At 48.4% G+C, this 26,925-nt stretch overlaps 8 protein-coding genes across 8 annotated transcripts; 2 read left to right on the top strand and 6 right to left on the bottom strand.

Annotated features, from left to right (window-relative positions):
* Nucleotides 1-592: 592 nt before the first annotated feature.
* On the bottom strand, nucleotides 593-1,381 carry Aud_003729 (NEDD8-conjugating protein UBC12; the record flags this gene model as incomplete). Its single annotated transcript, XM_043288676.1, has 4 exons — nucleotides 593-745; nucleotides 814-1,103; nucleotides 1,199-1,289; nucleotides 1,361-1,381. 4 exons carry the CDS (start codon nucleotides 1,379-1,381, stop codon nucleotides 593-595), a joined length of 555 nt encoding a protein of 184 aa, XP_043144611.1.
* Nucleotides 1,382-2,131: 750 nt separating this feature from the next.
* chsG (chitin synthase class III) lies at nucleotides 2,132-5,180 on the bottom strand (the record flags this gene model as incomplete). The annotated part of the gene is made up of 6 exons (XM_043288675.1): nucleotides 2,132-2,269; nucleotides 2,323-3,152; nucleotides 3,222-4,068; nucleotides 4,120-4,481; nucleotides 4,557-5,031; nucleotides 5,097-5,180. 6 exons carry the CDS (start codon nucleotides 5,178-5,180, stop codon nucleotides 2,132-2,134), a joined length of 2,736 nt encoding a protein of 911 aa, XP_043144610.1.
* A 5,710-nt stretch (nucleotides 5,181-10,890) lies between these two features.
* On the top strand, nucleotides 10,891-12,250 carry Aud_003727 (uncharacterized protein; the record flags this gene model as incomplete). The annotated part of the gene is made up of 2 exons (XM_043288674.1): nucleotides 10,891-10,927; nucleotides 10,989-12,250. The coding sequence occupies 2 exons, from the start codon at nucleotides 10,891-10,893 to the stop codon at nucleotides 12,248-12,250; spliced, it is 1,299 nt and encodes a 432-aa protein (XP_043144609.1).
* A 1,324-nt stretch (nucleotides 12,251-13,574) lies between these two features.
* Aud_003726 (uncharacterized protein) lies at nucleotides 13,575-14,345 on the bottom strand (the record flags this gene model as incomplete). Its single annotated transcript, XM_043288673.1, has 1 exon — nucleotides 13,575-14,345. One exon carries the CDS (start codon nucleotides 14,343-14,345, stop codon nucleotides 13,575-13,577), a length of 771 nt encoding a protein of 256 aa, XP_043144608.1.
* A 2,638-nt stretch (nucleotides 14,346-16,983) lies between these two features.
* Aud_003725 (uncharacterized protein) lies at nucleotides 16,984-17,871 on the bottom strand (the record flags this gene model as incomplete). The annotated part of the gene is made up of 1 exon (XM_043288672.1): nucleotides 16,984-17,871. The coding sequence occupies one exon, from the start codon at nucleotides 17,869-17,871 to the stop codon at nucleotides 16,984-16,986; it is 888 nt and encodes a 295-aa protein (XP_043144607.1).
* Nucleotides 17,872-18,251: 380 nt separating this feature from the next.
* On the top strand, nucleotides 18,252-19,106 carry Aud_003724 (uncharacterized protein; the record flags this gene model as incomplete). Its single annotated transcript, XM_043288671.1, has 1 exon — nucleotides 18,252-19,106. The coding sequence occupies one exon, from the start codon at nucleotides 18,252-18,254 to the stop codon at nucleotides 19,104-19,106; it is 855 nt and encodes a 284-aa protein (XP_043144606.1).
* A 527-nt stretch (nucleotides 19,107-19,633) lies between these two features.
* On the bottom strand, nucleotides 19,634-21,653 carry Aud_003723 (putative endosomal sorting complex protein TSG101; the record flags this gene model as incomplete). The annotated part of the gene is made up of 4 exons (XM_043288670.1): nucleotides 19,634-21,019; nucleotides 21,093-21,331; nucleotides 21,437-21,545; nucleotides 21,600-21,653. The coding sequence occupies 4 exons, from the start codon at nucleotides 21,651-21,653 to the stop codon at nucleotides 19,634-19,636; spliced, it is 1,788 nt and encodes a 595-aa protein (XP_043144605.1).
* A 432-nt stretch (nucleotides 21,654-22,085) lies between these two features.
* On the bottom strand, nucleotides 22,086-26,530 carry Aud_003722 (DNA-directed RNA polymerase III core subunit RPO31; the record flags this gene model as incomplete). The annotated part of the gene is made up of 2 exons (XM_043288669.1): nucleotides 22,086-26,352; nucleotides 26,436-26,530. The coding sequence occupies 2 exons, from the start codon at nucleotides 26,528-26,530 to the stop codon at nucleotides 22,086-22,088; spliced, it is 4,362 nt and encodes a 1,453-aa protein (XP_043144604.1).
* Nucleotides 26,531-26,925: the final 395 nt, after the last annotated feature.

The raw sequence follows: 26,925 nt of genomic DNA, 5'->3' as shown, positions 1-26,925 counted from the left end.
AAAGAATTTGTTCAATTATTTCGCAATTGCTCAGTCATTCCTGTTGGTTGTATATATACGGTGGTTGTAGCTCCAGACATGCCGTTTCCTTTGTCCACCCTCTGTATCTTTTTGGGAAAGACCCCATCAGTCTGTAGAGCTGCTAGACTCTTCCGCCGATCTTGTCCATAGTATAGACGGCGCAAAATTGAGGCTCGGCCGGACAAGAAGTGCCATGCGCTCCTAAACGACTACAAGGAATGAATTCAAGATAGGAAAATGGTCTAAAAGACATTGGCGAAAAGAAGATACGTGGGAACCGTATAAGTGCTCATTTCTTTCATGACAAAATCTATCCAGTCGCTAAAGCAAGTCAAGTTATGTACGTGCATAGACCATTCTACGATTACGTGAACCCCCCTATAGGCCTGCATCGCATGCAGCCCATCTCCGTATCCATATCCGTATCCATCAATGAGGGCATCGCTGCGGTTTTGACCATATCATGTCCGCCGTACGTATGATGTTCGTTGAAGCTGGGCTCGTGTCGTTATTGTATATGGCGCCACTAAATTGGAACACTTTGCAATCGAAACCTAGCGGCCTGCCGCACTCATCGCATCACACGGTCGAACTGCACACCTTTGACCGATCCACCGGCCATCGCGGTGCGAACGTTGCGCTTGAAGCCCTCCCGATTCGTCCGCAGATCCTCCGCAGCTTCTTTGTTCAGAGGATCAGAGGCATTCGGCTCAAGGAAGAGAAACTATCCAGCAGATACAAAGGTCAGTCCGACAAACTATACGGAACGGGTTCACCGTGTCCCAAACCCACCTGCATGCCCACAATAACCGCATTCAAGTTCAGAACAGGCTTCCAGTCCTCCCGCAGAATATTCAGACAGACATTCCCCTCCAGATCAATATTCGGATGGTAAATCTTCTGCGTGCACTTCACTTTGGGCGGATCATGCGGGAAGTTCTGGTTAACGGTGAAGTTGAAATGGAACGCGCCACCCTTGTACATGCCCTCGTCGGGCTCGATCGTAAGCGTAAAGTTGAGGATATCGTCAGGGTTAGGAAAATTCATCTTCATCGTGCTTCCGAGGGTCAACTCCTGCAGATCTAGTCCCATGCTACTGTCAGCGAGCCTTGCTTCTTGCGTTGTGTCTCGTGCGTCGTGCGCCACCCTCATCGTCAGGCCTGCGAACGGTCCATACCTCTCTGCACGCGCAACTGCGCGGCCGTAACCTTCTTCTTCTTCTTTCCTGCTGCTCCTTCGGCATTTTCAGCCTGCTGTTGCTGTTGTTTCTACAAGAAATACCGCTTGTCAGTCATACAAGAGTAGACGAAGGACCGCGCGGGCAAGGGAGCGACTGTACCATAGACCAGATCTTCAACATCTTGGACAAAGCACCGCCACACGTCCCCTAGAAGCTTTCGACAAGAGTACCGGATATCGAACAAAACGAGGAAAAGAAAGAATATTTCCGCAGCAATAACAGCGGATCTGCAGTGGTCGTGACAAAAAACCAGAGAGAAGTATGAGGAGGGTCACTAGAGTTCGGGCCTGCGGGGGTCTTCCATAGGCAATGAATCAACCAGCGGCCTAATCTCCACTCCGCAGAAGCGCAAGATGGAGTGTGAGAGCGTAGATTGCGATCAAAGGTCAATAAAACACCAGAACTGAACAGATTGAATCGGCCACTGTGAGGAGTAAGATAAAATAGAAACTAAAAGATAGAGGTGACACTGAAGCATATTCAAAGAAGGCAATGTGCCCGCGGCCTGACGCCATCGCCACTACCCAAATTCGTAGGACAGGACAGTGTCCAGCGCTCATATGATCAAGCCAGAAGCAATCACACAAAAGAAAGACATTCATTCTTTGGCAGCTCTATCTGAGCTATTGATGCATCGAATTCCTTTTCTAATCGCTAAGAGTTTACGAGACATCACAGTGCATAAGGCCCTGTCGAAGCACATAGATCCAACCGTGACAGAGCCAACTTTAACAGAAAAAGGAGGTAACAAAGCAAGCATCATATGTAAAATACAACATTGTGATGGGAAATGTGCCAAGAGGTTCTTGGCCATCGATAGACCCTTTGGCGAAGAACCACTAATCGCAATCATTACGACAGGAAGCCCTTCTAACGCCGGGCAAAGCAGCACATCAAACCTGTCTTGCCCAGGAACCAGCAGGCTCCGATGAAACGGAACAGGGCAATGACGGCGTTGGACCACAGCAAAGCCTGGAAGAAACGCTGCGTCCGATCGGTAGCAGAATTCTGCAACATGTTAGCTTCGTCTCTTTTAACAAGGATTGCCGCCGTCTACATACCGTGAAGCCAAATTTATCTACACCGTCACTGGTGATGCAAACGGCCAAGAATGCGTTGCTAAAGATCCAAAACGTGACCAGTCTCGTTCGGAAGCTCTTGTACGAGTCTTCCAAAGTCTTCTCCTCCTTCTCAACTGGTGGCACATAGGGTGTCAGAGCACGCTTGACCGTTGCCTCGAACTGACTGTCAATATCAGCCTGGGGCTTGTCAATTTCCTCGATGACAACCTCCTTGCCCTCATCCTTGGTGGTTTTGGCAGAGGGTAAAGCGTCTGCCTTGTCTGAACCCTTGGTACCCCACGAAACGTCGTGCCAATTGCTGAAAGCGTACACGTTCAGAATATTGATGTATGACGATTGGACACACATATAGGCAGGGAAGGAAGTGAACATATGCCAGGGGTCCAGATACATGAAGGATGCCACAAAGTAGAGACCGAATGTAGCAGCGAGGGCGATAATAATGATACCCGCACCGCTGGACGAAAAGAACGACTTGAGGAATTCACCAACACCTTTGTCTGTGGTGAAATCCATAGGAGCACCTCCGGTGAACGCACGAACCACCAGGTACAGCGCATCAACAACCACGTAGACCTGAATGATGCCGAAAACGACGAAAGACGCAAGGTATGAGAACTTCGAACCCTTTGGACGGTTGCCCAGTGCGAGGATGAATTGCAAGAGAAGGAATCCCAAGTAGACATATTTCACGATAGTATTGATGATGGGAGTTGCAGTCTTGCCGAACGGGAAAGCTGTGTCTTTGTTATTGGGGCTCGGGGTGCCGACCAAGTCCATGATTACGGTGGTAGTAAGCCAGTAAGAAGCTATTCGAGCATTTGTCAGAACAAGAACAAAAAGGGGATGGAGTGCGCTTTGGATGAACATTAACTTACCCAAAGAAAACCATGTCAGAACCGTTGAGAAGATATTGTACAACATTTGGATGTGCAGGAAGAACATGCGGATAATGTTGTGTCCACTCTTGTACATCCGACCAAAGTGCATGAGCGAATAAATACCGGCAGCGAACGAACCGTTCAGCCAACGACGACGCTGCGAAATGAATTCCGCAGCGCCTTCTGGCACGTCGGTTTCAGCCTTGGAGGCCTTGACATATGTCAGGTGCCATTTTGAACCAGCTTTAGCAACCAACTCGAAACAGAGAATACGATCTTCGGCCAAGAACATGTTCTTCTTGAAAATGTTCATTCCCTCGATACCCTTCTTGCCCAGTTGCTTTGAAAGAGTGTGGTCACCGTGGAAATACTGTTCAAGAGGACGGCCCATAATTGCGCGGAATCGGTAAGCTGAGAAGGCACCAGGCAAGACGCTGACATAACCAAATGAACTCTCCAAGGGCTTGTCCAGGATGTTACTGATCTTATATTCGAAGTTCTGGGCGGCAACGAGCGGATTGATCAGGTTCTTCCAGCCCTTACCCAACATGGCGTGAATCTCACCACAAGCACCACCCAAATCTTTGTCGTTATAGAAGGCCTCCCAGAGCGACAGAAGTGACTTAGGACCAGGCTTTGTGCCGGCGTCAAGAAGAATGCAGACCTCGGGGTTGAGAATGCGACCAAATGCATTAAAGAGCCATCTGTGGGAGTTGATCTTCTTGCTGTTTTTCTGCTTCAAACAGAACATCATCTGGACCGGAGGAAGGGTACTGGGACCGTCATCGGTGGGGCGGATCAGCTGCTGATTCGGAGTCACAGACAGTTGAGTCGTATATTCAAACTATAACCAGTCAGTACCTCCAGTGGTCCCAATTGATCCGAGTACACATACAATGTGAGCCACAGTCTCTTTGCCATCGACGTCACGCTTCATGACGCCGTCCTGGTAAATACCGATTGTCGCAAGGACATCCAAAGTGTCCTTGTCGCAAGGGTCGATACCATCGAAAACCAGGCAGACCACGATCTTCTGCCAGGCTGGACCACCTTTGTTCCAAAACTCTGACTTCTTCAGATTCACGATGTCGCGAATGTTCTGCATGACACCGTGCAGTGTACGCGAAGTGAGCGTCTTGTCTTCGTTGTAATAGGTGATCGCAATAAGCAGTTCGGTATGTCTGTTGTACATCGCAGGTCGAAGGTTGTAACCATTGTGTAGTGTAAATTCGTTGGGATCGCAGGTGGCCGCGGTGTCTGAGATTTGTGCGAGCGCTTGTCAGCGACGTGGACGGAATAGAAAGGTCAGCTATAGCGTCTGAGATCACTCACATCGCATGTGCGTAAATTCCTCACTTCCACCCTCGAGATCGTTTCTGTACTTGGCCTGAATGGCGTTCTGAATCGCGCTAGGAACAGGATAATCGACGCTCAGGACGGAACCCTGCACCAACTTGACCTTTCTGGTAGCATAACGCCGTAACCCACCGGGGCCGCCTCCGGGAGCTTGTCGCTGGCGCCATGCCTCTGTGGATGAAGTGTCACTTCGAGCATAGGGGGAAGCGACACGTCCAGGGACACCGAAAGCAGCCGCCGGATTCTCCGCAGACTGAGCCGAGTAAACTGAGCCGGGGCCGGGTTGATTATAGGGGTCATGATACGCCGCTTCGGGGGCATAGGTCTCGCTCAAACTGTATCCAGAAACAGGTCTGGTAGTCGACTGACCATGCTGATGAGGGTCATCAAACGGGCCTGTGAAGGGGCCTTGCTGGCTGGATAGCAACCCTCTCGACGCCTCTTCTTCGTACTACGAATCCTTCGTATTAGCCTTGTCCGAACGTAGAGCAGACTAAAGCTTGATCCAAGACTTACCGAACCATGGGGCAGGTCTTGAAGTCGGTGGCCGTTATCCTCGTAGTGAGGCGGTGAATGAGAACCAGAGCCTTGGTAGGCCATGGTGTCGATGCGTTTTCAAGTTGTTGTCAAAATGTTGTAGTATGCGCGAGAAGGACACTGAAAAATCGACAGACGCGAGCTGAAGCGAAACGCAAGGGGAAAAACGGAAAGGGGGTATCAGGAGAAGGAGTAAGGAGACCGCCGGTCCGAATAATGTTCAGACAGGACAAAGAAATCGATCAACACTCCAATGAGTCGAACGAAGCAGATGAACAAGAAGTTAAAGACGAAAGGCCGATCAAGTAAATTATTGAAAGGCTGGTCGAGGGGCGGACACAGTAAGGAAGAAACGTGGATGAAGCCGCCAGGGCTGATGTTTGAAGCCCACAACCACGAAAGTGAGGGAGTTGACAGGGTGACAAGCCTGTGGGGGAACAAACAATTATGTATACAAATGAGGCAGTCGGGATATCAGTCAGTTTCCCCAAACAAAGCTGGGAGAGCGGGAGGTGGTGAAGGTGAAGAGTAAAAGAAAGATATGAACAACAGGCTCCAAGAGGAAAAATTTCAGAAGTATGATCAGCCCTCCTATGAGCCGTTAGACCTAGGAAGTTGAACTAAGAGGAAGTAGGAGTTCGCTTTGGCGCCCTTTTTTTTCGGTCTGCAGCAACAGCTGAGCGATGCGGATGGCCAGTGGGGAGCCCTCGGTGGTGGGTATTTGGTTTTCTTACAACAACTACCAAGGAGCCGGGAGCCTGAGTACCTAGGATGAGGCTAAGTACCTGTCAACCATCACTACCCAGTAGTTATCCAATCATCCCCGGTACTGTTGACGGATAGTCCAATGATCCCGTATCATTTTTCACATCAAAGGATTCTCTAGGCTGGACAATTGTCTGAGACATCACTACAAGAAGCAGGACTTCGAACATATTTTGAGGGTGCTGAGCAGTTCTTCCGTTGCCCCCCTTCATATTTGGAGGTTGGGGGCTCAATTAACGAAACAGATCGCCTCCAAGTGTCAGCACCGTGATACTTCGATGATCTGGTCGGTCAGGTAAAGGTATTACGTAGCCGAGATCCGTATTGTTCACGTCTTTTCATACCAATGTTCCAACCCAGCTACCTAGGTACCTACTTAGTTCCTGAAGGTACTGCATGGCAAACACCCCAGCTGACCTGGCTGCTTCTTTTTTCAAAGCTGACGTGACCGAGTCTCTTTTTGTCATTTTTCTTAAATGGCGCGAGCATCAACTTGCTATCCTAGCATGAGACTCCGGGTTTCCAGAGTCTATCTACTAGGGACGTTCGGGAGAGTCCTGTCAGTTTTACTTGGCCTATGAAAATTCATTCCAGAGCTGAAACACACCCATGGAAGCCAAGCCTGTATATATCTTAAAGCATTTAGATTTATGTATTACAATTACTGGTACTCACTCAGAACATCGAGGTCACACATCCCATGATCCAAACAATATGGCTTCGAACAATATGGCTGGGTATCTGCAGCATCGTGACTTAATGGACCTCGAGAATTGGTAAGATACTTACGTCGTTATCTTGTGGCCAAGTGTAGCTTACTAAAATATCTGGTATCCCAGCATTCTACACCCCTCGCCAGCATGACTGAGAGGGGCAGAGATTACATTCAGAAGAATGTTGATCTACTCAGCAATGGGCTGAATACTGGACTTGATATGCCAAGCGAGGTTCGGCAGATTCTAGTTTCTTTCTAGCTCATACCTACTTCAACAACTGGCTTGCTTCCATATTGTGCTGACGGCACTACTCTCTCTGTACATCACATTTGGAATTTGTCCATGCCTTAGTTATCATGCAAAGAGGCCAAACAACTCCGTAATATATTACAATAAATATACAACTACAACACAGTTTTAATACATATGAAGTTTCAGGGGGCGGGGGTCATCCAGAGATTCTCGAAAAGGCTAACGCCCCAGCCAAATATAACCTTGTGGATACAGTGGAGTGGACTCATTTCCTTTGTGTCCATCAGCCGTTGGTCAAACAAACACAGCAGAGTTTGGGAGTCAGTACTAGCCCAGATCCTTGTCTGCTCTCACTTTAATTGGAGGGTCATCCTCTAGACTACTGATTCGTTCATTTACTACATGTATTATGTTTAGAGGTCAGCCATGGTTTCAAGATTAAAATCCACATCAATCAAAGAGATTGTCTGTCATGACTGGTTTTCTTCACATTTAGGACGATACCGTATTAGGGACAGGAGTCCTTCCCGCTTCATGGTTCTCCCTGCCCTTGACATTTTTATGACTCCGTATTATTTTGCTGTCACAGTGCCACTCCATAAAAAGACTGCTTAGCCCCAGTTAAATTGGCTTGATGATCATCATTGCCACACTTGGCTGGTTAATCTGTCTTAGTCTTTTGAACCGCCACTTCTCATAACTCCTGCATACCTATTTTTAGAACAAAGCAACAAACTCCAGCCACCTTTGTACCTCTCTACATATGCAAGCTTTTAAGTCTGTTAACTTCGTATGCTACAGTCCTTGAAGATATACCTTTGATTGGGGGGGTGCTGAAATAAACCCAAATGCAGAAAGCAGATCAAAGTCTGAAGTCACACTCACAGCCTCGATGGACATATCCATGCAAAGGAGTCTGAAAGCCATCCAGAACAGGGTCTGAACCTCGGAGGATCAACCCAGTTGATCAGCTTGGAGACGGAAATTTCCGAACCAGGACCTCAGAACCACTTCTCCGAGGATCAACCCTGCAGAGAGATTCTAAGGCGCCTGTCACCTACAATGCAAGTATGACTTGGTGCATGCCACGCCTTTGCAATGAATTCGGCGGACTTAAGCTTTTGTCTTGCTTTCGTCTTGCAGCTTTGGCTGTGGTGTGGTGAAAGAAACCCCCTAATGTGATCAAGTCAGCACGCAAGGATATGATTTCTGAGCATCATATCTCATGCTATTGGCTCTGTTATCAGGTCCAGCATTTGAAGGTTATTTTGACTGCCATGTCTGAAGAGAGGAGATTTTCGACTCCCATAGACGGATCATATTCATGGAGTATCGTCTTGTCTAATGTACGTGGCAGTTCAGTACCAGGAACAGCCGGTATTCGGTGTGGATTTTTCATACCTACCACGACTGTACAACCTGTTTTGACACTGCAAACATATCCGTTTCTTCGAAAGTGTCAACTGGTTAATTTTTAAGCAAGCTTAGCTCTCGCCTGAGAGTATCCGCGAGACTAATCAAAATACTGGGTGAAGATTATCAAGCCTTGGCAGAAATTGTATTGTCAATCAGACCGGTAGATCTGTAGACTTCTCTTCATCACTGTTGTGGTTGTTGCTGTTGAAGATGATGATGTAGCTATGATATCTGTAGGGAGGAGTAACAATTACCAACAAAATCACATAAGTTGTGACTCTATTAGTAACCCCCAGGACTATCTTAGACACTCTTAGGAGGTATATACGGGCATACTGTCTCGAGCTTTAAATTAGACTTGGTCATTCTTGTGCGCTGGCTAAGGCTTCTGGTTGCGCCTGTTTCTTACCATTTCTTCCTCAGATTCGAGAGAGACACCTGAACAGTAACGATATCACTGCCGATTTCAATATGTATGTTTTTGACAGCTCGTTAGCCTGCCTTGAATTTTCTCGTTGTCATGGCAAGTACGGTGGAATAGCAATGTTTCGTTGTAAACCCGAGGGTAATTGCAACATTTAGTTTGAAGATATATATATATATACCTAGACACCGCGTTGACCAGCTCACAATTGACCTACTGCGTAACATGAATCATGACATGACACTCACTTGCCCTACCATGGTCAATCTGACAAACCATGCAAGGCATCGCAAGAGAAGAAATGTGTATACTGGAACGATGTCCATTAGTTCCTGGAGCAGATCGAGCTTGCAGGACATAGAATAACATCTCCAGCATTGCGAACGGAGACTGATCAGATAACTATCCTACGGTGTGGATTACTGCTTGACAATATCGCTGACATACATTATTTATTGCATTTCAACTCTGCTGTCTATGGAGAGTCAGAGACAGGCCAGTCTATCAAGACAACATCTACCTAAGAGCGGCCATTGGAGCACCACACTTTCTGGATGGATCAGGATGACGCATGCTTGGCACAACTCAGTAGTACTACCTTGAGAAGTGCCTTTCAAATTTCCGCATATCACAGCAGTCAAGAGAAGCACAGACTGCACAGCCCTACGAGGGCTACGTTTGAACATATGACAGACTCTGGACCTCTCAACCCAGGAAAGGGTTGTGAAACAGTGAGCTGGGCCATGGCAAATAATGGATCAGATTAAAGGCTGGTAGCGACGGAGCTGGTGTACCTGAAATTGACTCCTCTTTGTGCCGTGCCTGAGGACGAACTGGACGCCACAGTGAAATGTGATTGGTCCAGGTCATCAAGTGTAATTTCCCGTCAAAAGAACGTGAGATGGTCCAGACCAGGGGCAGTCGAGCCACGCCCCAACAACATAGGGGGCACAGCCGGCTGAACAAGCAGGCAGTTCTTGAATGGGATGGAATACCTCGATAAGCGTGAGCCATATGTGGTTGTTAAGAGACTGGCATGATAGCCACAAATTCAAGATATGCCAAGTAAGGGCGATGTCGATGGGTCGGTGTATGTACTGTATTTGTTGACTCTAGGTGGCAGTTTTCGAGTGTCATGTTAGGAGGGAAGAAGAGATAAAGAAGTCCTTGCAGAGTGGCTGCAATGTTAATGCTGCTGGCTTGGGTCTTGGCCCTGACCTCTATGCAGATAGAGAGTATCTAGATACCCGCCACTGCCTCTTTATTCTCGTACATGATCATCCAGACTACCCGCATAGAACCTAGAATGTCAACGTAGAAGCATATTCTCTATATATATCGAGGAGAGCTTGCCCTCGATAAGGGGATTCAAACTTGTTGCATCTCTGACTCCATTCTGATACTGATGAGACTAGCAGAGATACATAATCAAGATAAGCCGTGGCGTTAACATTCGGTTGTGGTGGGCATAAGATTCTCCTCCCGAAGCCCTCTTAGTAACAATAGTCCAGTACTACCTCACCACCACGACCTTCTCTCCACCCTTCTCCCTCCAAGTCAATAACCATCCCTCTTCCATTTTCTTGCCGCTCTTTACTACCACTCCCATTACTTTCCATTCTGATCTGATATCCTCGTTCTTCCCTTTACATATTATACTCCTTTTGATTCTATTCTACTCCATATACCCTCGTCTTCTCGATTGTCCATCCATTTGTTTGTTTTTGCAAGCTCCCTACTTCCATCCCCGGTCGCAGCGCGTGTCTTCCGACGTCAACCAACCGGAACAACTTGGTGCTGCTTACCGGTCGATAAATTTAAAGAAAGCGTCTGGCGATCCTGGATCTGGATGAAATCGACGTTGACTCTCTGCTTACTCAAGATTCATGATGCCCGAGAGGCTATGACTGCCGTCAACACTACACCGTCGAGATCAATCCACAGCTGCCGTCACTAAATACTTATGACCCAACCATAACGCTCTCGACTTGACGTCTTCCCTGAGCATCTCACGTTCTTTTGGATTATATCTACACATTCGCTACGCCGTTGACCGGCTTTTCACTCTTTTTCCTTTCGATTCATCGTACCTTTGCTATAGAGCCAGTCGACGGCATCGTCCTTTCGCACCGTCATTTTGCTTGTCACGACAGAAACCTGCACTGTTATCTTTCCATCCGCCATCTTTGACCTCTTCATCATGTCTCAATTCATCGATCATCCCTTCTTCCCGCGCGGTATGAGCCTTTTGCCGTCGATATGCCCTCTATGATAGTTTACTAACCCGGATGATGTTAGCCATATACTCTCGCGACTTCCAACAATGCATCTCATGCGATTCAACAGCACCGTCATGCCCCGTCTGCGATGAGGGTTACACATGTACGATGATCAGTCAATCGTGTAGCCAATGCGCCACTACCAAATGTGTTCAGACGTCCACTTCCGGCAGCAGCTCCGGCAACTCGTCAGACGGAGGCGGTAGCAATGTGGGCGCTATTGCAGGAGGAGTCATTGGTGGGGTCGCTTTCATTGCTATTGTCACATTTCTGATCTGGTTTTTCTTCGTTCGCAAGAAGCGGAGTGAATACGATCAGCAAGGTGGTGACACTGCAGAAAAGAGAAGCGCATTCGGAGACGCTCGTCAGTCTCGGAAATCGACCAACTCGATTGCCTCGACAGTCTTGACTCGCGCATCAAATGTCATTCAGATAGCCTATATCCCCGGTGTCACCAACCGATCACCGCCAGAAACCCCGGGCTCACTGGTGCCGCCGGTCCCGCCTCTTCCTGGCGCCTCCCCGGACCAGCACTTCTTTATGCCAGGCGACTTGCGCGACTCGGCCTGGTCCGATGTCTCGCAGGCTCATCGCAGCTTTTCTCCTAGCTTGCGCAGCAGCGTTGCCACCACCATCTACCGCAACAACGCCATCGTCAGCCCGATGCCTGCCCAGCAGGTCATGCGCACTCGGGCTGCTGTTGTTAGCATCCATAACGGAAACCAGCCTTCATCCGCACCAGAAACGCCAGCTGTTCCCGCCATTACCAAAGCACAGCTTGCGAAGGCGGCATTTACAGAAGCCAACACCAAGAGCTCGATTGTCGCGCGGACAGTCACCGCCAAACCTGTCATGGTGAAGGCCACCGGCGCCAAAAAGACCACAAACACACCGACTGTTCAAGCCATCGAGGAACAGACAGAGTCTAGCTCGTCTAGCACGAGCGACGCACGCTCCAGCAGCACAGCAAAGCCCAAATTCGATGCTACGACCTCCACTTTTGATGCCAGTTCGTCAGACGATGAGAACGACGACAAGACATCTCACCACAAGGACAGCGCGGGGCAGACTCCGCGTGCCAGATCCTCTCACGCCCCAACGGTGATTGAAGATTCACCTGCAGTCGATCAAAGTCCCTTCAAGGACCAACATGCCTCTCAGAACGAGGCGCGGTCGTCGGCCTTTCTGGATACGAATGACGGATCCAGGTCAAACAGAAGCAGCCGAGTACCACCTCCACGAGTCGAGAGTCCTTTCTCAGACGCGAATGAGGTGAAATGAGCATTTCTATAACGATGAATCTGCCGACATGGCGGAGAAGGACATTTGAATCAATTTTAGGGTCTTTTCTTCGGCCGAGTCATATTTCTTACATTCACTTCTCTGTATCTATGAGCCGTTATGCTTTGATATCAGCATGGATCGCATTTCGATCCCTGTCAGATTTTGTTGCGTGATATTACCAATGTCAACCGCTTCAGGTGGAGTTGATAGGAATCTGACCTAGACCATAAATTGGAAGTTTACCTCTCTATAGCACCTAAGAATTCTGTTGCCAGCCCAGTAGATGACCAAGTGATACTTTAGCTCAATCTGAGTGAAGACTGATTGAGACACCGAGGGGGAAAAAAAAATAATAATAATTCAAAGACATAAAACTGTGAAAGTATGGTAGTGGTTACTCTACTTACATGTTCTAAGTGTGGCTGCCATTCAGGGTTAATTCAAGGTAGTGTTCACCCTCCTAAATATTCTGTATCGAATCTACTAAGACCCCCACTGCAACCCTCACCTGTGCCTCTGACTATGCGACATTCGGCAGCATATCATCATTAATATGGCTATGCGTGGAAGTCTCTGGAGTCCTTATAGAAGCATCGTTTCCGCTCGCTTTTCGCTTTATAACTGACGGCTCAACAATTCAACAATGGCTTCTTGTTTAACGCCGGGGCGATGATCAGCGTAGAGTTTATTGTGGGGATTTTCCCAGCTTTGTTTCCCAGTGCCTATTTCAACGGCTGCTGGGTACTTATCGAGAGGTTTGTAATGGCCTGCATCGGACGAAGTGTAGTCCATAGCGGTCACAGGTTACTGAACATTGACTCCCGAGCTTTCTGTGTTGGAGAAACCTACTGTAGACAGTATTTATAAAGACGTCTGTGACATATTGTACTAAGTATACTATTGTCCTAAGTCATATTAAAGCCCATCAATAGACATATATGCCTGGAGAATAACTGAGAATAACCTCTCAAGTTTGGTTTGACATCATGGGTGTCTTATTCATGGTGTCATTTATAGGACATTTGCAGTATTATCATGTAGTAACACACATTAAGGAGAAAGCTTTCAGGTAACCAGTGCATGTCAATGAACTAGATATACTCTGTGTCTTGATTGACAGACAACAAGTATTTGGTTTCAATCGTCACTGACTGTGACTATTGTTTGGTCATGTTAGCCATCAAATCTATTACGCTAGAAAAATGTCTAGTCGACCATTTCTAGCATAGTAGAAACGAAAGTCATATTCTGCTTGACAGGCTGACAACGGAACAAAGTTAATTATCAGCCTATGGGATTGGTTGAATAACATTCTCGATGCCTAGATTGTGTTTGAAAGGCTCCCTCTAATACATTCAATGAGATACAGGATCCGGCCACGAAAATATAAACCACTATTGCAGTACCAGTCCTCTTGCAACAATAGCTCATGTAACCCTAGGCAGAAGTATGCCCAGTCGATTTGTGTCCCTGCCTTAATTATGTCTTGCACCTCGAATACAAGATTAGGGTTGCAGCGCATCTGCCAGTATGAATCAGGTAGTTTCCATTGAAAGGCCTCTAGCACGTTGCGAGTATCTAGGATTCTTTCGTGACAAGGTGGACGGCTCTGGTAGATCGTATCAGTGATCATCATTATGATTTCGACAGGGATATCAGCAACGATAGAATGCAACTTCATGGCGTGGCCAAGGGTTTTCTCGTGCTCTTGAGTAGCCACTGCGATCAATGTTTGGATATCACGGATTATAAGTGGACTCAAGGACATGTGTGTGCGGTCAAAGGTTCCTGCCGCATATGTGGGATAGTTCTGCTTGATCCAGGGTGCTGCATTTTCATAGCATGGATATTCATCAGTCTCATGGATTAGGTCCGGCATCCAAAGTGTTCGGTGAGCTCTCCAATACATCTCGATAGCTTGTGTAAAGGCGCGCAGGTTCTGCTTCACAACGCGGTGCCCCAGGAACCGATCAACCAGTAGCCAGCAGTGTGGATGCATGACATATCCAATACGCGCACCGTTTTCTCTATTTCGGTCAGCCTCAAAGAGATTGGCCATATGAAAATCCACGTTCCATTTCTGACGGGCCATTTTGGGCCCAGGAAAGACTAGCGCTTTATCTGAATCGATCATTATGCGGGGCTTCTGCCCGACGTCCCGCATGAGGTGTGGAGATATTCCAGATATTGATAGGCGGCTTGTCTTTGGATCATCAAGGACTAGAGTACTATTGCGTGAGGCGGGCTCAGCGGAGGATGGAAACTAGTATAGATCACTCACTTGCACGGTAAAAAAAGGACCACATCGGGGGGTCTGTTTCCAGATCCAAGTTTTCAAGCTCGGCTGCTGGCACAATGAGGCTCTTCCTCTTGTTGAATTTTCGTGCCGCCCATGCCCCCCAGCCTTTATGCGCTTTCTTCAATTCTTCTCCTATGTGTAAGGCACACTCTATCCCACACAGTACGCAACAGACATGTGGGTCCCTATCGATGGGCATTTTGGGAGATGTTGTCAGAAAGCAAAGGAAAAGAGGGAAATTTAAGCCTTATATGGTTATGGTTCAAGTAAATGACGCGATATTGATGGAATAACTGAGAAAGTGGGTTATAGTATCATGATGCTCCTATTTGGTAAGCAGACTACTTCCTACTGAGATTTCACTTTGCTTTACTATGTTTGCATCGACTGCATCTGTCTTTCTCTATAATATAAACTCCTGGAACCTCCTGGGCCTCTCTCCCTCTCTCTAAGTGTTAGCATCTGGGGGAACCCAAGTTGTGCGGACGAGGGCAGTGATGTGTCATCCTACAATTTTAGAAGGAGCGTCTCTTCGCACACCAAGTGCTGGTCAACCAAAGCGAAGACATCTTCACATGTTCCTGGATCATTCGGATTTCGTTACTGAGTCTCCATAGCTACTGTCATCGCACCGAAATGTCATTGCCAGGATCGCAGCTTCATGGTCTAGCTTGGGTCCAGGAGACATTCGGTCTCGAGCCCCGATGGGCCGTTGAACCTGGCATTGAAGCTATAACGCAGACGATACAGTCACTTCGGCCATCAGGAACGGTTGAAGTGGCTTTCCTCGCCCAGGGCACCTTCAACAAGGTCTACAACGTCAGAATAGATGGTAAGGTGCTCATCATGCGAATTTCATTGCCCGTCGACCCTAAATTCAACGGAGCATACCAGTAAACAATGCCTTACTGATGGTAAATCTACGAGCAAATTGACTGCCAAGCTTGCATTTGCTTGTTCCTCCGAGTGAAATGGGTATGCATACTATAGGAAATTATTGGGCGATGCATTTGGGTTTCTTATTCTTTCATCTGCAGGCAGTGTGTCATGTTTGCTGGTATCTGGTTTTGATTTAATAAAACCTAGGTATTAGGGCTGGGAATATCTGCCTATGCAGGAGACGGGATTACTAAAAAATAAGTAGTAACTATATCCTTTCATATTAGTTTATGGTTCAATACATACTGACACTTTCCCTGCTGAAGCCTAGCAACCTTGAGCCTAATATCAATGGAGGATTAAAAGTCAGGGTTATAGTGACTTACTGAGGCTTCCTGACACCTTTCTTGCTTTTTAGTTTTTCTATCCATCAATTCAGGTGTACCAGATTCTCAGTCTTCTTAAGTATGCATACACAAAAGAATAGTAAACTTAAACTAATGCTGCCAATTACAATGGAATCTATATGTTATCAATGTGGGTACTCTCAAGGTTATTGTTAATATCAGTCCCTAGAAATATCAAGCGGCATCCGGTATAAATAGCTGCCCAGCGGACATATTGTACTTGGTATTCCAGTTGCTATCATCTGTGGAACTCCATGCACAGCTCTGTATGTACTGTCAATAAAATGTGCCACATAATCGCTGAGCCATTCCTTTACCCGAAAATTCAAATGACTTGGCCAAAAGCTGAGCCTGATCCTCCTCCCCCAATCAATAGATGGATTATGCTGACCCGATTCTTTTGATGATCGAGCTTACTATGGCTCGGACCAGAACACAGCTTCGACGAATATCAATTAGGCAGGGAGAAGCTAGGTACTTCTGGACCAGTTAGTGCCAGCCAATAGAACTATATAGACTTGTACTGGACGTATACCAGACCGTGATCACAGTCGTCAAGGTAGGCAGCTCCTTTGGCGGGAGACGTGGCGAAGCTTTGCAATGAGAGAAGAGAAAGATATAAGGCCCTAGGAGGGCGAGGATCCTGCATTTAATGGATAAGATCATGCTGATACGAGGCTGACCCACGGAGCCTCGTGCATGCTATAGCTGGATCAAAGACAAGCCCAGCTGTGACACGGCTATCTAGCGCCCACCTTTAGCAGCTGTCGATCGACTTCGACAGAGATCATCAGGCGTCCTCATAGGTCATATCAGCCAGGATATGATTGCACCACCCAGAATGAAGCTTCCAGGTCATTAATGCAGAGGCTATTGCTTGACATACCCACAGACATTCGATTATTGGTATAGTGTTTAACAGCTACTCCGTAGAGAGGTCAAATACTGTTTACTAGGTCAAGATTATCTACTCTTCTCTCTGACTTACCAAATTATCCTTTATTTCTGCTGCCACCTGGAAGATTAAAATACGACTTATCCTATATCAGTGGACTAGATCTACAGAGTAGAAATACAGAGTAGTAACCAGCTCTGTGGCTTGTTTAAGCACCCTAGATCAGAAATCGTCTCACACTGACACACAACTAGCCAACAAACTGAAAGAGCGATGCCTCCTCAATATGCTTAACGCGCTTGGTCTCGGCATAACTTGCCTTGAGGACATTCATGCTGTAGTAGAAAGCCCCGTCATACAAGACAAACATGGTAGGCAGACCGCGGGGGATCAGAGCAAGACAATCATCGGGCTCGGGACGGAAGCCAAGGCTGTACCATGTTGAACAATCTGCGCACGAATTGGCCCTGGAATGCTGCCGGCATTCCTCTTTCAGGTACGGGACAAGATCATCTTCCATCAAGACGGTGAGGTACATGCCGTCATTTGTGCGGATCCGCGACCGCCCTTCATGTACTGAGAGCTGAAATGGGATTCCGGCGCTGTACGGATTGCCGCCGAAGATGAGCTTGCCGTTGAAATTATCAGCGTCACCATACCAAAGGCCGTCGCGAGTAACGGGATACAGAGCAAACTGCTTATCGGGATGGTAAAGGTCGATTCCATCTGCGGAAACAGGATGAGCAGGATTGAGAATAGGCTCGGACAGTGAGAGGGTAGGAGCACTGTCAGCGCTGTCGGTCCTGTATGGGTCCTCTGGGTCGATCTGAACATCAAGTGCTTCATCGATATTGTCCGTCCAACGCCCCTCGAGAGAGACGTACTGTGACCCACGGCAGATGTGAAACACGTTGTCCTTGTAGATGGGATGACTGTTAAGCTGGCCAACGTATGTGCGATCTCTGATTATGTGGATGTCATCATCTGAAAGATAAAACAGGCTCCCGTGGCCATGGTAATCCCTGTGTAGGGTGAAGCTATTGTCCTCATAGCGAACAGCAAGGTATCTGCCAGTGACTATGAAACGGAACGGCCTGTTTAGATCCTCGTTATCGGGATTGAGCTGTTCTTCTGCCATGATAATCTGCTTAGAGTCAGTCTCTCTTCTTGTAAGGGACTCTGGGGCAGTGCCATAAGATAGTCAGTAGTTACCTAGGTTGGAACAGCCTGTTTCATATCTCGCTTGAGAAGTAGATGGAGAAAAGGTTTAAGTAATATACACGATGTGGGTCCCAGGCACCCATGGGATTTCATCCTAAGGCTCAGCCATTAAGCTTAGGCTCCACAGCTTATCTAGGCACCGTAGCATACTGAACAGAAAGGATATACATGGGTTTCACCTGCATTTGATAATGCCATCATCATGAGGCAATTCTAATTCTTATAAATATAGTCACCGCACCACTTTAAATATCCCGTCTCTATGTAAGAATCATATACCCGTATGAGCACTCCAAAATGGTTAGTACCGGATCTCGAAGTGATGGCAAGATCAGGAGAAGCGACGACCTGGAGGGTCTCCCTTCAACACTCAATGTTTATCCATGGGAAGGACCGGATCATTTCCAGAACGTCGTCGATTCAGAGCTCTATCAATCCAAAGATCCGGAATGCTCATCCCCCTGCGACGGGATAATCTTCTCTGACGTTTCCGAAACCATTTTCAAACGCGACTTCGAAGAAGGAACCGATCTGAGCAAGCAGTGGAAATCATATAATCAATCCCTTCAACTGCTCTTCGTTGAAATCGCCATGAGCACTCCCGAGCATACTGAGGCTACGCAGAATTTCAATTATATCCTGAAGGAAGCGGTCGATCGGATGGGACTGTCGACTGCCTTGAAAAGTTTCTCAGGCACCAAGATTCGAGGACATGACTGGGCCAAAGTACCTGATAATGGCTGGGTTCCAAGTCGTCCCCCGGCCGGCCGTTCTCGAAAATGGCCAACGGTTGTGCTAGAGGTTGGAGTCTCCCAACGGAATTCAAAGCTGGAGGAGGACGCGCGTTTCTGGCTTGAGCAGTCAGAAGGCGACGTCAAAATCTCCCTAGCAATATCAGTGAATCGACGCATTCCGGAGATCGTGCTAGAAAAGTGGAAGGTCAGCAACGGAAAGCCAGCAATGACACAGAAGGTGATAGTCTGGCGCCACAATGAAGATACCTTGTTCGATAACGAGCCCCTCATTATTGAATTTGAGGATCTGTTCTTGCGAGAAGCAGACATCCCCCGGGAAGGCAATATTGAGTTCGACCAGGGCAATCTGCGGCGTCTTGCTGAGAAAATCTGGCTGGAGCAGGGGTTCATGGAGTAGTTTAGGGATCCAGGCTTCTTCAAGTCCTGGGAAAGCCTCATTATTATCACCGAATGATAGAACACCAGCAAAAGAGTAGTGCGAGCTTAACACCTCCATGTTAAAATTTGCTGGAATACTAGCAGGCTAGAGTGTCAGGATCGAACCACTGAGCTAAAGGGAACCGTGACGGTATGTACGTCCTCAGCTAGTAGTGATATCCAGGATGGTGTGGCTAGCTCTGACAGAGCCATGAGGAAAACGAGGATAAAAGTCAGTGGTCCATTGTGAGGTGAAATTTTCAAGAGAAACGAAATCTGTGGACTGATGAATGACCACCTAGGTGGATATTGAACAGTAGTGTAGTGGTAATGCTGATTCATACATTGCTTTAAAGATCGGCTAAGTTATCGCAGCATGTCGTAATATGGGTATCAACATTGCAATTGTCAAATGCTCCGCTCTATTAATCGGTGCAGGAACATTCTCTGGAAGCAAGCACCGCCCATTTATATAAGGCTACATAGAAAAAAAGGTAAAAGCTTTGATCAAGCCTCTTCAAGCCCCATTCCCTTGCCGATCTTTCGGATCAGAGCCCGCTTCAAGAACGCTTCTCGGGCCAAACTGCGCGTATGTCGTGACCACGTGTCGACACCGATGACTCCTTTGACTAAAGCAGCTTGCAGGGCGTAAATAGCCTGCTGGATTCCTCGTTCTTCGGACACGAGGTCATAAAGCTGCTTACCAACCACGGTAGGGGCGACGAGAACCTCATCAATGGGCGGCAGAGCTGATGGTGCCGCGTCTGAGCCCGAGCTTGAGGCATGGGCTTGGGCAGTGGACGAGGAGATACGGGCTTGCGCGGCCGCGATAACGCCGTCTGCACGGTGGAGGGATTGCTGGAGAATGGAGGTGTTGGACTGCAAAGTCGAGTTGAGCGCATTGAGCGAGGAGATCTCGCCTTGTAAGGTTGCGATGGCGGCCTGAAGGGACTGGGACTGGGAGAGGAGGGACTGAGCGGCGGATTCGGACTGGGAGACGTTGGCTTGAACGGTTTCGGCGAGTGTCTTAGACACAGCGTGCAGGAGGGCGTCTTTCTCAGGGTTTGGCGGGATCGGCGGAGCGGGACCTGTGGGCGTGAATGAGGGGAGTTCAAGCTCGAAAGGTGAAGTCAGGAGATCCGGTGTTTGTGTCTTTGGTTTCGGCGCTGGCTGGTGGGTCTGAATTGTTGGCTGCGCTTGGCCATGAAGTAGAGGCTGCATGGCCGGCTGGGGTGGCGGCTGGTACCGAGTACCATTCTGCTGGTACAATGAGGGATGTGCAGGCGCCTGTTGCACAGGGAACGGCGGCTGCTGAGGTCCTCGGTTGGCAGGCGGGGGGCTTCTGGGCTGGCCACCGCGGCCTGGCTGATATGCCGGCCCGGACGCATATGCTGATATTGCCTGAACTGCATCGTGGTGGTGTGGTAGTTGCGACAACCCAGACGAGCCCCCTGTCCCTCCAGGTGCACCACTTCGCTCAGGAGGGTACTGGAAAGACCTGTTGGGAATTTGACCGCCCAAGATCGCATGGGAGTGCAACGATTGACGTCGTAGATCTTGTTCTTTTGGTGGTAACGGCGGTAGAGGTGCAGGAGAGTTGTACCTCCCGGCTTGTGGTACTTGCGGTTGTTCAGCAGCAACGGCCTGCCCTGGCTTCGGAGGAGGGGGCGGCGGCACCTGCCCAGTCGGCTGCGGCGGAGCGCTTTGAGGGATCGGCGAAGGTTGATGCGTTGACGAACTCAGCTCTGGGGGCAGAGGAGGCAAAGGAGGCGGTGTCTGCGTAGGCCCGGCCTGTTGAGGTCCTTGCGGTACCTGTGGTTGTTTGTACTTGACCGGCGGTTCCTTCGCAAAGACCTCCCGCAGAATCATCAGGAAATCGATTAGGTTTGATCTCTGCATAAGATGGCGTAAGTCAGTCACGGGTCCTCTGGAGAAGAATCCAATGAAATGTATCAGGCAAACGGACATCCCATGCCTCAGCCCAGTGCGCAAGATAGTGATGATACACTTTTCCCTCCAGCGTCACATGCTGCCCTACTCGAACGGCCATGTCTGGCGTCGGAGTTACGTAGACCATTGGGGGTTCGCGTGGATATGTGTTCGGAATCCATAATGCGATTGGAAATTTGTAAACGGTGCCGCGAAATGACACTGGTATTGTGCCTGTCAGGTGGAGGAGTAAGGCAGAGAAACCGGTTTCGTATGCTGCGGGATGAACGACCTTCATTAGCACCAAGAATTCCAAGTTGAATATTGTCAAAGGGGGTGGAGTGGGGGAAAGGCCAATTTCGCAGTAGCACGATAACTTACTGTACACATCCGTCCGGGGGGACAGTGAGGGATATTGTGCGAGGACATTGGCGACATCGTAGTAAGTACGATTGGGATCCTGGTAGGTTTGCTTGGGATCGTAGTGATCCTGGAAAAGTCAGTATTTTCTCTACGCTGGAGAGAATTGAAAGTCGGAACGAACCCGAGTCAGCACACTGTATAGCCAGTTCAATGTCCTCTGCGGCACTGCAGCCATGTCGAAGGGGCGGATACAGGAGCTCGCATGGTGGGAAGTTGTCATGTCAAGAATGCTCGCCCAAGCTAAAAGGCGCTCTCCATCTTCCCCGCATCGCGTCTTGGCTGGAGCCATCACCGCCATCTACATGGGGTACCTGCTTGTGGAAGGCAAAGGGCAGCTTCAATGCATTATTGAGAAAATACAAGTCCTATATAATTGATGGGATCGAAAGTTCTGAAAATAAGTCGTAGATTGAGTATTGACAGAGACGAGAATAGTAGAGGTCAAATAGCCACGCCGCCATCCATCACTGTCGTTAACGGTATCGCTAATGCACAGAAAAGACAACACTACATGTACAATCATAGAGTACCTAACGCCGTAGAATGCAAACTTTTTCGCTCCTCTCCCTTCATGGACCCTCAAGAGAACATCACTGGAATAAAGAGATCAAGCTCGGGTTTTTCTTCTGACCCTTCTCCCCTTCTGAGCATCAGCAGGCTCCTCGTAGACCTCGGTCCAGACGTCTTCAAAAGTGGTCTTCTTCCGGCCAATCTGGCCCTCGAAGAAGTTCAATTTACGCACGACCTCCATGGCGCCGGTACCCAGACTGACGGTCTTGCCCATAATGATGCATTCGGAGACACCTTCGATAAGATCGGTACGACCAGCACCGCCAGCATCAAAGAGATGGTCTGCAGTCTTTTCGAAGGAAGCGAGCTGCAGAACTGAGTCACGCATCTTCGCGAGACCGAATCGGGTGATACCAAGGACCTCGCCCTTGTAGGTCATAACATCAGCGAGAAGTTGCATATGACGAGGGTCAATGCCCATGTCCTTCATGACCTCGCTGATTTCTTGGACGATGGTGACTCTGGCCGCTTCAATACCAAGGACATCACGCATCTCCATGACGTTGTTGGTAGACGTACGGAGACCATTGACTCCAAGCGTGGTCATGCACTCTTTAAGGCCATAACCTTCGACAAGAAGTGTATTGGTGCTTGACGTATCGTCAGTCCGGATGATGGCGCGGCTTGCTTGCGGGTGACCAAGCACCTGTATATCAGGAAGTATACGCTTGAGATGCTTGAGGCGGAGAAAAGGATCAGCACTGGTGGCTGCGATTTCAGTCTTGGACAGAGATGCTTTGCTAGCAGGGTCAATGTCCATGTGGATATGGATATGAGAATTGGTGCTTCGGAATTTCAGATCATCGGCCTTGAAACGCTTGTGGTTCTTGATGGCGTCGACAATGTTCCTGATCTTAAGCTCAAGCGCCAGGTTTTGGATGGTCTCCCAGTTAATCTTAACAGTAAGGTAGGCCTCCTTGCCAGTCCAGGCTTCTCGGACATAGTGAATGATATCCCTCAGATACGTCTTTTCAATACGTCCCTTGACGATACGTGCCGCAATGACGTTATCTTTGGTGACAAGGTCGCAGGAAATCACAGGGGTACTGATCTCCTTCGATGCGTTGATAATTTCCTTAATACGAGGAACACCTTGAGTAATACTCATACCGGCGACACCAGCAAAGTGGAAGGTCTTCAAAGTCATTTGAGTTCCCGGTTCACCGATCGACTGCGCACCAACAGCACCAACGGCGTGGCCAGGCTCGACCTGTGCCTTCTTATACTTCATCAAACATGATGTGATGAAGGTTCTAAGTGTCTTCTCTGTCAGCTTTCCGGTGTGGTTCAGGCCTTTCTGGCTCCTCTCATCTGACGGATCAATATCACCACCACGGGAGATAAGCTTGTCCGCTTTGCTGGAGATGTATTGTTGAATCGACTCAAGGAAGTCACGCGCGCTCTCAAATTGATCAACACCGTGGTCGCTTCTGTCCATGTAAGGAAGTTTATTGCCCAGCAGATCTTCACGAACTAATTTTGCACGCTCCTTGGAAAGCATCTCTTCACATACTTCCATAATTTCATGTGGAAGCAGACTCCGCTCGTCATTATCGTATGTGATGGACTCAGCGTGAATAAAAGTCCGGTCAAAATGGACAGGCTTAGCTTTACCTTCCATATCTACAGGATCCAGCTTGTCGTCACCATACTGGAACTGAACGATAGCATCCGAAGAGTTTCTGACAGTGTCATCATACCGACTTGAAAGGTCCTCGAGAGACTTCATGAGACGACGGGACATGTAACCAGTCTCTGCTGTTTTGACAGCAGTATCGACCAGACCTTCACGACCAGACATTGCGTGGAAAATGAACTCAGTAGGCAGTAGCCCAGAAAAGAAACTGTTTCGCACAAAACCTTTTGACGGAGGCTGTCGAGCGTTCTTCGGAAAATGGGGCAGCGTTCTGTCCTGGAAGCCGTCTTGCACACGTTGACCACCGATAATTTGCTGACCTACGAGGGCAACCATCTGCGACACGTTGATACTGGAACCCTTCGATCCCGAAGTAGCCATGATCAAAGGAGAGTTGTACTTGCTAAGTTGAGCAATACACTCGTCACCTGCCTGTTGACGGACCTTGCTGAGAATACCAGACAGTTGGTTCTCCATAGTCTGCAATTCATCACAACCAGGGTATTTCTCAAGTGTGCCAGCCTTATATTTGGCAATGACTTCGTCACACTGCGCGTAAGCCGCTTCAACGAGCTCATTCTTTGATCGTACAAGACTTTCACTGGGGTAGACATCTGTGATACCGATAGAAAATCCCATGTTTGTGAACCAACGCGCAGACAGCTTAGACAAGCGGTTCATACCCTCGGCGGCGGCAGCGGGACCGAAATCTCTGAGCATAATGTAAAACACATTGTCCTTCTTTCCGGAACCAATTGTCGCCTTGTCCATCACACCGCACATGACTTCGGAGTTACGGATGACAAGCCAGCCATCGTTTGGATCCAGGTCTTTTGGCCGACCATCCTTTGGCGGTTTGAATTCTCTGCAAGCAGCGTCAAGGTTAACCAGGACGGGGTCGTCCTTGCTGGGACGCATGAGGATGTTGAAGACCTGCTTTCCGGTCCACAGCATCTGGGGCTTGAGGACAGCAGGTGGAGGAAGATCAAATCGGGTTTCCGGCCCCAGCATATAGAGACAAATTTGCGTAAAGGACCGACGGTCGAAGAAATTATCCTTACTACTTAGGATATAGGCAGCACTGATGAAATCCTGAATGGCAGAGATGATGGGTTCTCCGTTCTTCGGAGTGGCCAAGTTATTCTTCACACCCATCAGTTCCATGGCTTCGGCTCTCGCCTCTTCCGTCTGGGGCACATGAAGATTCATCTCGTCGCCGTCGAAATCAGCATTGTACGGGTTGCAAACACACTCGTTGAGCCGGAACGTCCGATGCGGGCGAACTTTGGCGAAGTGAGAGAGAATACTGAGCTTGTGAAGCGAGGGTTGTCGATTGAAAAGAACGATATCGCCATCCTCAATGTGACGCTCGATCACGTCTCCTTCTTGGATCTGATCGGCAATCATGTTGAGATTACCATATTTCAAGAAAAGCTTGAAATCCGAACCTTTCTTGATAATATAGTTCGCTCCTGGCCATTTCTTTGTTCCGTTTCGAACCCTTTGCTGTAGTTTCTCCTTGTTGTAGCGGGTGACAACTTCGGGATAGGTCATGTTCTTCGCCACTAATTCTGGGACGGCGACTTCATCAACTCGTAGATTGGGATCAGGCGAAATGACAGTTCTACCGGAGAAATCAACTCGTTTTCCAGAAAGATTACCACGAAAGCGTCCTTGCTTTCCCTTCAAACGCTGTACGAAACCTCGAATAGGCTTGCCTAGATCTGCTTTGTTGAGACCAGGGACATCACTGTTGATGTAAACAGCAATCTGGAGTTGCATGTAGTCCCAGCACTCAACAATAGTTTGAACGGGTGCTCCTTTCATAAGGGCATTCTTCAGGTTGATGTTACTCTGGACAATATCTCCCAGCTTGGCTGTCAAGTCATCCTCGGTGGAAGCAGCGTCTTGGCCAACGGAGGGACGGATACACACTGGGGGTGCAGGAATAAATTGCCAGAGGAACATTTCAGGTCTGGCTTCCTTCGGGTTCAGTCCAAGCAATTCACAGTCGGTATCGGAGACCTTCTTGAACAGATTGAGAACGCGGAGGGCATTCATATCATCCTGAGCCTTCTTGTAGTGCTTCTCTACCTCTGCGTTGGAAGTCCTAGCTTCATCGAAGGAACGGTCGAAGACAATCTTGCTGGGCGGTGGAACCTTTTTCATTGATGTTGACACGTTGAACGCACGAAATTTATCGTGTGTGATCTTGAGGGCACTGTTACCAGCTTTTTTGACCACACCATTGACAGCACCGCATGCCTCGCATGTCCGCGTCTTCCGGCAGCGTTCATTGATGCGTTTCGCAATCTGTAACCGTCGAAGGTTATCCAACCCCGGCCGACGCATCTCGCGGAGAAAAGCACGTCGCTCTGCCTCGGGCAACAGAATGCGCGAACACTCCTTGCAAATCTCCTGCAGAATACTGATAACACGTTTAAAGTATCCGACATGAAAAGCAGGTAGGACGAGTCTCACGTGGCCGAAATGACCGTTGCAGACCTGAAGGGAGCCCCCGCATGTTTGGCAAGTCGCGGTCTTGCTTGAGATACCCATGCGCCCATCGAGAGGACCGTGTGGAACCACCGCTCTGTCATGTTCGAGATCGAAGAATTTCCGATCGGAGACCTCCACTACAGCTTGACTGACTATGTCGTCGTTGGACCTGTTTTAGCGGATCAAAAATTAGTCACAATCATCTAGCACTATGACAGCAAGTCTCTGAAAGCGGAACAAGAGCATTCATACAGTACACCGAATTTTAATTCTTTTATAACTTTGGGAACGCGGTCTATGACCTGGGCCTTGCCCAGGTCGACCTGCACACCTTCTGGAGGCTGCATTGCCGTTGTCAAGAGCTGTTCATGGCAATGAGCCAGAGATGACTAAACTGAGTTGCAGACGGCAACGCTGTGTAAATTCGGTTGGTATAATATGCTCCAGAATAGTAAGAGCTCTGTGATAAAGACGAGCGAAGCCGCTGCGATAGTGAATCTTGTCAAAAAGAAGCTGAAGAGAAAAGGCGACCGTTGGAGGAGAAATTGTTCAGATCATTGCGGCCGCGGGGTCGGCGACGAACTTTTTTTGCGGCCAGGAGCTCCAGCTCCGGCCCCTCAAGATTCCGACCAATCAACACCCAGAACTTCATCCATCATGGAGATATTGATAGTTTGCTGATACTGTAAATGTGCAGTAGATATAGATAGGGGTATATATTTGAACGATAAATATAAATAGA

This window comes from Aspergillus udagawae, assembly GCF_001078395.1.
Source record: "Aspergillus udagawae IFM 46973 DNA, scaffold_2, whole genome shotgun sequence".
NCBI lineage: Eukaryota > Fungi > Ascomycota > Eurotiomycetes > Eurotiales > Aspergillaceae > Aspergillus > Aspergillus udagawae.
The sequence above is the reverse complement of the archived record's forward strand: the minus strand, read 5'-3'. Positions and strand labels throughout refer to the sequence as shown.